At 44.6% G+C, this 11,165-nt stretch overlaps 1 protein-coding gene across 1 annotated transcript; it reads right to left on the reverse strand.

Annotated features, from left to right (window-relative positions):
- Positions 1-2,975: 2,975 nt before the first annotated feature.
- LOC109779837 (transcription factor PCF3) lies at positions 2,976-4,915 on the reverse strand. Its single transcript, XM_020338458.4, has one exon. The coding sequence runs from the start codon at positions 4,433-4,435 to the stop codon at positions 3,278-3,280; it is 1,158 nt and encodes a 385-aa protein (XP_020194047.1). The 5' UTR covers positions 4,436-4,915; the 3' UTR covers positions 2,976-3,277.
- Positions 4,916-11,165: the final 6,250 nt, after the last annotated feature.

Raw genomic sequence — 11,165 nt, forward strand, 5'->3', positions numbered from 1 at the left:
TTGGAGCGTTGGCGTCGTATGCAGTTGCAGGAACGGTCCATGACCTGTTCATAAACCTAGCCCACAAAAGATAATGATGGTTTCATTTGTTCATTTTATCTCAAGCCATGGTCCTTTTTATCTTCTTCTCTTGGGCTATATCTTCTCTAATCCTTCTTTTGTGGTTGTGTTCTGGCTCGACAGGATCTTCATTGGAGATGTACCGAAAGTTCTCTTATATGCCTCTCTCATTCTCAATGGTCGTTTTGTGCAAGACGATGCAACATGTCATGATTTTTCATAGGACATGTGACTTCCTATACTCGACCGGGGCACGGATAATCACAAAAGCACTTTTGAAGGACTCTGAAAGCTCTCCCAACATCCTTTCTTGTCGAATCTTGGCATGTTGCAAAGTGGAATCTCTTGTTGCCTTGAGGACGTTGGATTGTCTTCATAAATGCGGCCCTTGGAGGATAGATGTCATCTGCAACGTAGTAGCCCATCATGTACCGATGGCCATTGTCGACATAGTTGCAAGGTCGAGCATCTTCGGCAACAAGACTTCCAAACAACGGTGACCCCGAAAACACATTCAGGTCATTATGAGAGCCAAACAATCCAATGATTGCCAAATACATAGATCCTGATGCAACAACCTCAATAATGATGGTTGGATCTTTTAAATGCCCTTTGTACCAACCTTTTGCTCCCGCCGGACAATTCTTCCATGTCTGGTGCATGCATGCAATCAATTGATTCAAGCATCACTGGCCATCCTTATTCTTAACACAACAACAGTAACACAACAATGAAAAAAATTCACCTAGGCAATTCTTCGACCACGTTGCAGGAGGAGGAGGAGGTGAGAGCCGCCGTGGGCAGCGTTGTAGCGATGCCTAGGCCGTGGGTGGATAGCGCGGCTGATGGTATGGCCTGTAGGCTTCGAGAGCTCAATTCTCCTCGAAGTCGTTCTTACCCATCGTAGGGCAAGCCCGGCATGGTCGGACTCAGGCTTTCGGGAATGACGCTGCCGCGACCGAGATTTAGGCGGCATTTAGCTCCCTTGAGGGTGCTCTACGCCATCGTGGTCGTCTGCCGGTTCCGTCTTGGATGAAACAAAGCTCTCCAGTGGCCTTATTCGCCCACAAGCTTCCGATGGTGGCAGGGAAGATTAAAGGTGATTGGGCCGAGAGTCGGTGGGGTTGCGGGGTGTCGGCTGTCGTGCATGGCAGCCGACAAGGGAAAGGAAATCAGCAGAGGTACTGTTGTGGTGGAGGCCATTGAGCGAAGGGAATCTTTTGTTGAGAACTCCTTTCAGTCGCTCAAAATTGAGAGCCAAAGGAGGCTTCTCCTAAAAAAATTGAGTAGCTAAAGCAAATAGGAGTTCAGCTAGTTGGAGCTTAACTACTCGAAAGAGAATCTTTTGGAATCTTTTGAGGAGTTAACCCCTTTTAGGTGTTCGGCTAGAAATATCCTAGGCACCAATTTATGGAGAACCCTAAAAGTGCATTTGTGAGACAACGGTTTAGTATCATTTAATACCTAAAGTTTGTGTTTTCACAAGGTTGTTTCTCTAAAATTTCACGAGAATTCCCACTCTGTAGCACCGATTAAAAATACACCCATAAAGCATTATTGAGATGCCCATACATTCTATAAAAGTACACCTTTTCGGAATGCAACGTTACATTTTTTACACAAATTCGCTAGGTCAATTTTTTTTGCTTATTAACTTTTTAAATAAAATGTAGGTTTTCCAAATGTCATTGAGAAATCGAAGAGTGATTAAATCAAAGCGTTAAAATGTGGAAAACCTAGCCTCTTTTAGATGGATGAACCTTAAACAATAGTGGCTTGATTCAGTTATACCTCCATAAGCACAAACGGATTAAAGAAAATATTTCCCAATACAACAAAGCAAACAAAACAATTAGTTGGTTTAATTAAGTAACAAAGATTTATGTTAGTGGTGAGAGATTCACGTTGCTGAAATGGGAGAGGGAGTCTGTGCAGCAAAAAATGTGAAGACGTAGAGAATCTCAAGAATATGAGAATATATTCTCTCCCTCTTTTTTTTCTTTTGCGGGGAAGAGTATGAGAATATGGAGGAAAGGTTCAACGTGATGGATAGCGCTATTGTCAGGTGCAACATAAACTATTGTTTTTCTACCGTTGTGCCATAGAATAGCAGTTTTCTAGTTTATGAGGATTCCTTCACTGCAAATTCTAATTTATAAAATCTAGGATTACATTTTATTAAACAACCCTTCAAGAGTATTTTCGTACCTAAGTTAGTATTATGGACATAGCTGTTTTTTCTTCTAAAATTCGACGGAAACTACCACGACTTTAAGACCAATTAAAACATAAAAGCATTAGGAATGACGGTATAGGTCTATTTGGAATGCTAGATCGTATATCTTGCTTCCCCAATCTCTACTACTAAAGGAGGGTTAGTAGGTTCGCCTCACCTCCGCGGGTTTTTTCCTCCCCGCATCCCCCCCCCCCCCCCCCCCCCTCTTTAGTTTTCTGTTGATTTTTTTGTAAGCTCAACCATTGGCACACAAAATAAAAAGCAACGTAAATACAGTAACATAAGATAATCTAAATCAAATCGGTACTTTTCCAAATCAAATCTTTATCAAAATCTTAACCATATCAAAATTTTACTTGACTTCTCCCACCCATACCTAAATCAAATTAAATCTTTCCAAACCTTAATTAAATCAAAAATTTCCTTGCCTTTCCCTATCTATACTTAAATAAAATTAAATCTTACCAAAATCTAAAATATGGTAGGTGTATATATGTCGGGCAAAGTTGATGTTGAATCACTAGAATATGTATGCCCCTGCTGCAACGCATGACAATTAGCTAGTTCTGTTAAAGTGCTGCGTCTTCCAAGCATTTCTTGCCCTAGCAAGAATTCTATGGAAAATCGCCTTGTTCTAAACATGGATTACTTCCATCGAACAAATAGATTCCCCATGATATATAGCAATGATAGAAAACTGATACGATAAAATGTGCAAAACTCAGCCTTGTTGCCTTAAACAAATAGTGCCTGGTTCAATTGGACCCACTGCTAATCATCACCTCCATCAGCACAAACCATGGATTAATGAACGCCAAACTAAAATAATCCCAATAGAAAAGAACAAACTAAACAATTGGTTGATTTGATTAATTAACTAGTGCAGCAGCAACTAGCTAAAATGCTCCACACACTCTCCCTGATCACCATGCCAGATGCTTGCATGATTGGTTGCCCGAACGGATGGCTCTCGTTGCTTGCTTACTGCGGGCTTGCGGCGGAGTGGCCGGCCTCGTGGCCGTTCGCGCCGGCGCTGTTGCTGCCCCGGCGGTGCTGATCCATCTCGGGAGGCTGCCCTTCCTCCTCCTCCTGCTGCGGCTGCTGCTGGTGCTGGTGCTGCTGCTGCTCGCCGCCGGTGGAGCGGCCGCAGGAGTTGAGGCCCGCCAGCATGCCGAGATTCGTGTCGCCCATCCCGCCGGGGAAGCTGCTTCTTGAAATGAACTGCAGCGGCGCCTGCACCGTGTTCCCGGCGCCGAAGGCCCATGCCGGCTGCATCCAGAAGGCGCCGCCGCCGCCGCCTGCGCCGCTGTTCGGCGCCACGGCCCACATTGCACCCGAAACAGCAGTGGGTGGCGGCGCCGGCCTGGGCTTCTGCGCGGGCTCGCCGCCGCCTTCCGGGTCTTGATGGCGTCCGGTGTCCTTGAACAGGTCGTCCGCCTCCCTATACCGCTTCCTCATGAACTCCCCGGCGCCAGGATCTTGCGGTGCCTCCGGGTGCTGGTGGTGGTGCTGCTGCTGCGGCGGCGGGGGGAGCAGCTGGTGCTGATGGTGGCCATGGAACCCGAGCATGGCAGCCACGTCGTGCTGCGGCTGGTGCTGGAGGTGGTGCTGGAAGGGCGCGGCACGGGAGGAGGCGCCGGGGCGGAGGGAGGCGGCGAGGGTGGAGAAGTTGGCGGGGACGGTGCCGGTGCCGGTGGCGGCGACGATAGCGGGCTCGGCCTGCTGCAGAAGCCACTCGACGGTCTCGCCGTCGGTCTTGTGGCCGAGCTCCCGCGTGAGCTGGAACACCCGCGCCGCGCACAGCGCCGGCATCCGTATCCTCCGCCCGCGCCCATCCACCTTGGTGTGCCGGTCCTTGGTCGGCCGCTTCGCCACCTTCTTCTCTGACGGCGGCTCGGCCACCGTTATCGACTGGCTGTGGTTGGCCGTCTGCGCTCCCGCCGGGGTAGCCGCGGGCACCATCGCAAGCGAGCCCATGAACGGCGGCGGCGGCGTGGCGCCTGTAGCCGCCGGGGCAGCGTAGTAGAAGGGGTGGTGGTGCGCGGCGGCCGACGCGTGGTGGGGGTGGTCCGACGTGCTGCGGCTGCTATTGGTGCTGGTGCTGGTGCTGCTGGACGGCGCCGCCCCCTGCTGGTCCATGAGAAGGGAAGACAGCTAGGCACAGTCACATGCGTCGGACGGCGGCGCCTGTTGGCCGGAGCCGAGGAGGAGAGCGACGCACGTGCGCGCGGCGGTGGGGTGGGGTGTGGGAGGAGGTGTGGGGCTGGGATAGCGGCGGGAGGAGAGAGAGGTCAGACTCAGAGGTGGAAGAGAGGGAGAGGTGTGGGGTTGGTAGGTTTGGATTTTGAGTATGACCATCCTAAACCCCAGAAAACCACCATTGTTGGGACCTACTCCTCCGTAGCCTACCTAGCTTTCCTCTCTTATATAACCATAACCAACCATGGTTTGCGTTGGGTAGGGCAAGTTTGCACCGCGTGGTGTGTATCAGCTAGCTACTGGGTGAGGGTCATGACCTGGCCAATCAATTGGCCAGCTAATTGGGGTTAAACATTGCCAAATTTGGATTTGTGGTAATCATGAGGTTGGGATTCGTGAATCCAATTAAGATTTTGAAATGGAAATACAGCTGTTTGTTAGCATGTACTATTTATTTTAGGATCTTAATGACGTGTGAACGCCAGATTTCTAGGGCCCCCCAGCGAATTTCCTCGGAGCCATCGAATCATGATACGAACGCATGACAATTTCTCTCCATGGCGTGGTAGTTTGTCTGCCATTTTTTTTGCACAAGATGGCAAATTTCACTTCGGAGCATTGCAAATCCATTACAAACAACATGTCAATTTTATATTTTTCGCATGGCAACTTAGACATTCGCTGAAAAACCCTTACCTGAGACGTAGACCATCAATTTCCCTTATTTTATTATGACACGTACCCTGTTGTTCATCCTATTATTGTTTATAGGGGCAATGTTTAAACCTTATAACCTACTTGTATCACCATGTGTTACCCCTTTTCTCAATTTCTTAGAGAACGTCAAATGTTTAGTGTTATCGAACTAATCGTTGATTGGATGGCCGGTGGTGGTTGCAATCACATCCCTTCATGGATCAAACGCCAGACATGACATTCGGAGAAGTTGTTACCATTCCTATAGAATTTTATTGCAAGTACGTCCTACAACCTTGCTTGAAACACCAATTAATACGGACATATATATCTACCATCACTATTGCAGAAAAGATCATCATATATTGTTGTGTGTTATTGTATATAGACGGTTTGTTGAATGTGTGACTTATTATTTATATAACATGTACGAAGTAATCACATATGTTTTCGTGTTAACTTTTGTGTAATACGCACTCCCTCAATTCCATAATTCTTGTCGTGGTTTTAGTTTAATTTTGAACTAAAGCCACTACAAAAATTATGCGATTGAGAGAGTAGCACTTATAATATCATCACCTCGTCCAATACTTATGAAATCTACGGATTTTTTTCTTAACTGTATGAAATCTTCGGTTAGTTAACGATGCATGATGTGCTCGAGTTGCTCACTTACTGGATTCTCCTTTGCGGTTCAGTTTTTCAGTTTTTGTACGGAGTGAGCTGTGGTCTGTGAGCGTGGAGTCGAGTATAGCAGCTTGAGCCAGGCCGCTCGTGGGACCTTGGAATGATGAACCCAAAGAGCGGAGAAAGCTAGACAGAGTGGAATCCTTTTTCTTTGCGCCTGGACACAAAGTTGACAAATAGTAGAAGCCCCCCTACTATGTACCCAGCTCCTCGCGACCCACCTCTTGTAATAATATATGAAGCGCATATAACCGTGTGCATCACAATGATACAGAGATCGAGGATATTCCTGTTTCAAAATAGAAAAAAAACAAAAATATGAAGCACCTAGCTAGCATGATAAGTATGGCGCATGCCGTTCTTCATAATCTATGAGGTTGGACAAATTTGTACAAATCTGGTCATCCGTTTCATCACCCGCTCATATTTCAGAAAAATCTCATATTTTTGTTCTCATATTTCAGTTTGTCCAATCCATTGCACTCTTTATGTTAAATCAAATGCCATACCCGCAGAAAATAAAAGAATCAATAATGCTAGACACTTTTTCTCAAAGAAAAACATTGATAGCAAAAACATACACATATAACATTAAATATTAGTACATTAAAGTAGTTTAGAAATAAAACGTGTAAGATTACATTTAGAGAACTGATAAAAGAGAGCATGGAGAAGGTATTATATTACTTGTTTAGACACTCTTTTTCGTGTGTTATTTGGTACGTGGTCTTCAATATCTAGCAGCGGTAAAGTCAACCAATTTTAAAAACTCTTCTCGCCATTGTTGATGATATGTATGAGACTTAAGGTAAGACATAAAGTAAAAGAAAATAGTGGTGAGGGCCAACAAGAAATTGAGTGCACTCCGATATGCGCTGATTTTGTAGAATCACAAGCTAGACACTATGTGGTAAGTTTTTGTCTCTCTCTGCTGCCTATTTCACTTACAAGTAGGTGGTACTGTTTCTTTTACTATAATGTTAGAAATCTGACGTCGGGTTTTTAACCATGGCAAATCGAATGTTTTATGACTAATTTACTTGTTGTGAGGATGGCCTGGCAAGGATTTGTCATGCTTGCTAAAGTAAATTGCCATCAAGGGTTTGTCACGCTTGCTAAAGAAAATTGTCATCCTCGCATCAACTAAATTTGCCGTAAAAAATTCGATTTTCCATGGTTAAAAATCCAAAGTCAGATTTGTAGCAAAATCCTTCTTTTAACAATGGCTACTTCCTATTTCTCTACCTATGTGGCATCAATTTTTTGCTATGTACTAGCATTAATGTGTCGTTATACTACAAAAGACTCTACATGACACATGTTTTTCTAGGGCTCATTGGATGTACGAATTTTGTAGGATTCAAATCCTTAGGTATTTTTTGGGTGCAAAGACCCTTCTATTATAGGATTGGAGTACCTTTTTCCATGGAACTCATTCATATGCTTTGCACTCCATATCAATCCTGGTGTGAGTTGAAACCACGTTTTGTTTTCCATTTGAGAACTGAGAATGCACTTACATTCTATCTCTCTTTACTTTCTATCATCAATAGTCTAATATTCATGCATTTATTCCCCGTACACCATCATCCAAAGACATCTTACAATTTTTTGTGTGTTTTAAAATCTTCTAGGACTTCTTTGGCTCGCACAATTTTTAAAATTTGGGAATAGAAAAACATAGGGCGCGGCCGAGATGTCATGCCATGTAATCTTACATGAACTGCAAACGCATGAATCTGTAATATAAGTTGTTTGGCTTAACCATTGAAAAAACGCAGGGACTTGCGCAAATGATTAGATGCATGTCATAACTTTGTTAGAACAAAGGAAAGTTTCTACGATGTTAGAATCAATGGAAAATTTCCTTTCCACCTGTATGCAATTTAATTCATATATGGTTTTCGTTCTTGCAAGCCAGACAAGCTCCGGAGAGGAAATAAACACTCCTAACTAAGGAACGAAATTCTGTAAAGTCCCTTTGAACCACATCAAAATGACATCCTAATCGTGTTTTTTCTCTTCTTCTATTTCTACGTTCTTACAGCAAGTCCAACAGCATGTCCAAATGGTTGTCTATATGAGATATGGACAATATGAGGCCAAAAAAAAAGATCTCCAGCGGATTGTCCATATGATAGTCTACGGCTCGACATTGTCTAAATATCGATGCACATTGCCTAAATATGGACAACCGGCAGACATTATCTAAATGTTGACTGTTCTATAGACAATCTGCTGGAGAGCTTTGTTTGCTTCACACTGTCTATCTTTTGTACACACAACCATTTTAATAGTTGTAAGATATTACTCCCTCTGTCCCAAAATATAAGAACGTTTTTGACACTATGCTAGTGTCCAAAGTGTTCTTATATTTTGGGACGGAGGGAGTACTAAAATATAAGAGAAATATAGACAATTTGTATATAGACAATCTGCTGTAAAAACTGATTGTGCATATGATGAACTTTTTTTTAGACCATTGTCTATAAAAAACATATAGACAACCAAATATGCACAAGCTGCTGGGAGATGCTCTTACGTTTCCGCGCGCGGTTTAAAAGGAAAGCGCCTTTCAACAACAAGGCAGAGCGAGCGCTCTTGTGTTTCAAACTCGGGCCACGTCGAATCAAATCCGCGGTGGTTTTTGGTGGGTAGAAGGTAGGGTGGTAGCGAAGCGGAGGGGGACATCGCAGGTGCGCGGTGTCAGAGGGGGGAGCATCTAATGCTGCTGACAGCTCATCCCAACAGCACCAACCACAGGTCTCTTCACTCATACTCGCACACTCACTCCCACACACACCCACACGCATACATACATGATCTCTCTCCTCTCTCATCACGGTCACGGAGCACAGAGAGAGAGAGAGAAAGGACTGGCTAGCTACAGTGCCGCCCATGTCCTGACGAGAGGTAGAGGGAGAGAAGGTCATTAGAGAGGCTGGGGTGATGAGCTATAGCTACAGGGTCCTCTCAACAATCATCGAGCGACGGAGTAGCATCTCGTAGGTTGATCACGGAACGATGCTCGGCCACCCCTAGATTAGGGATATAGCAGCTAAGATTAGCTAATAGCCAGTCGTCGTGTCTCCTGCTGGAGTGCTACCGGCCAATAAACAATAAACAAGGACCACCTATAGCTTGGTGTTTGCTCTTGGATGTTGGATCGACATGCGTGCAGCTGGCTAATCTCCAACATCTTTGTTTTTTAGCCACTCGATTTTAATAATCAAATGCGCTCCCAGCCTATTAATTAACTCACACTCTGATGGTAAGGATAAGATTATCTCCGGTCCGGATGGACGTACTTGATAAGATAGAAACCAGAGCAACGATGGAGTTCAGTCTTACGTAGGCCTTTTTTCTTCTTCTTTTGAATGATTTACGTCGCCCTCTTTGAGCTTTGCCTGCTACCCAGCCCGGCCCGGCCTTATTTGGAACAGATGACATTATGGAAAAAGAGAACGGAAGAGTTCCAGCCCATAGGATTCCCATCTGATAACATTTTTTTTTTTTGACAAAAGGATGAATTTTATTGGCTTAAAATGAAGTATCAAAATGATACAAACACTATGAGCACACACCAAACCTCTGCATAGGTAGGATGTAGAAAGTCAACACCAACACAAACACACCAGCAACTATGAAAGTCATATAAGACCAAAGTTATGCGTAGGCGAGAAAAAAGAACCAAAGCTATCGATGAAATCTGCGATCAGCAAATTGTACCAATGACCGTACACCAATTATCTCATGTCACCATGCAGACGACGAAGTCCTTCAGCAGTAATACCTTCAAGCAGTAATACCTTCAGGAAGGGAGCGAGGTCGATGCGCCGCCGTCACCATATCCAACCATCAAGGCAAGAATCTAGGTTTTCACCCTGAAGAATCAGTCCAAGCATATCCGAGCAATGTCTTCAATAAGGTAACGACGCAAAAAGAAAACGTGGCCATTGCCAGGCTAAATCAACTTGGATTAGACCTAGGATTTTATCCGAGTGCTTGAGACCGGGTGCACATAGCACAACCATCGAAATACATGTGTTGTCACCAGCACTTTCCGCGATCCTAGCAGCTACATGGTGCGACCGCCATCGCTGCACAACCATCCCTTTGCGTCAAGCCTTCATCCATAGTTTAATCTGATTACATAAACTGTTGTTTGACGTCTCTGCAACCGAGCACCTCCACTTCGTTGGCCACTCCGGCCTCAATGGCTGCCATACCGGTGCACGCCACTCCGGTTCCTCCGGCTACCTCACTCGGAATCTCGTCGGTGCCTCAGCTATCAAGCGGTTGAGATGGCCCTAGTGTTGGAATTATGCCCTAGAGGCAATAATATTGTATTATTATATTTCCATGTTCATAGCTAAGAGTTTATAGTTCACGCTATAATTGCTATGATCCTGGAATGTGCGATTCAGTGGAAAACTCATATGCACATGTGGAATGATAAACAGTAAATAATAGATTCCCGGTCTCGCCTCTAAGACTGACTCAAGTGTTGTTGGTGATCATGTTTTCCGGATCTTAGGATATCGTTAAGTGTAACCATAGTCCTAAAACAACATTGAGCGTATGACGTTAAAAGAACGATCACATTGAATCAACCCAAACTTATCAGTTATACTTTGTGATTATATCGTCTGAAATCATTTGTTATAACACGGAGTGTTAGCATGTGTTTTAGTTCCTCTGAGCATGAGAGTGCCCCGGTCAATTCCTAGTGGACAGTGGGCTTTGGGGTTGCTCAAACGTCATCTGTAACAAGGTGATCACAACGACAACTTTCAGGCTCACCGGAAAGTTTGACAAGTGACCGGATAGCTCGAGAGTGGGATTTTCTCCCCCGATGATGGAGAGATATTCTTAGGGCCCTCTCGGTGTGACGCCATCCATCATCGTCTAGCCAGACACAAGTGACTACGTCATGGGGATGCCGGAACACGTCAATGAGAAAGAAGAACAAAATCGGTAATGGGAGCAATGATATAGTGAGCATGGTGATGACTCAGGAGGTTACCGATGCACACCTGGTTTTGTGAAGCATCGCGAAGAAAAGGGAACATCACATGATAACCAAAGGTTCACTTGAATCATTCGTGTAATCATAGGGACCAAATGGATGTCCACGGTTCTGCTATCGGTCATTGAACGAAAGGGTTTTGTTAATGTCTATGATTTATCGAACCTACAGGGTCACAAGCTTAAGGTAATCACAATCTACTGATTGTTAGTGGGACGAGAATATATTTGTGTAATTGCTTTATTAATATCCAGAATA

This window comes from Aegilops tauschii, chromosome 4 (assembly GCF_002575655.3).
Source record: "Aegilops tauschii subsp. strangulata cultivar AL8/78 chromosome 4, Aet v6.0, whole genome shotgun sequence".
NCBI lineage: Eukaryota > Viridiplantae > Streptophyta > Magnoliopsida > Poales > Poaceae > Aegilops > Aegilops tauschii.

Coding starts and splice junctions, on each gene's coding strand:
- LOC109779837 (XM_020338458.4), bottom strand. CDS start 4,435: ATGGACCAGCAGGGGGCGGCGCCGTCCAGCAGCACCAGCACCAGCACC.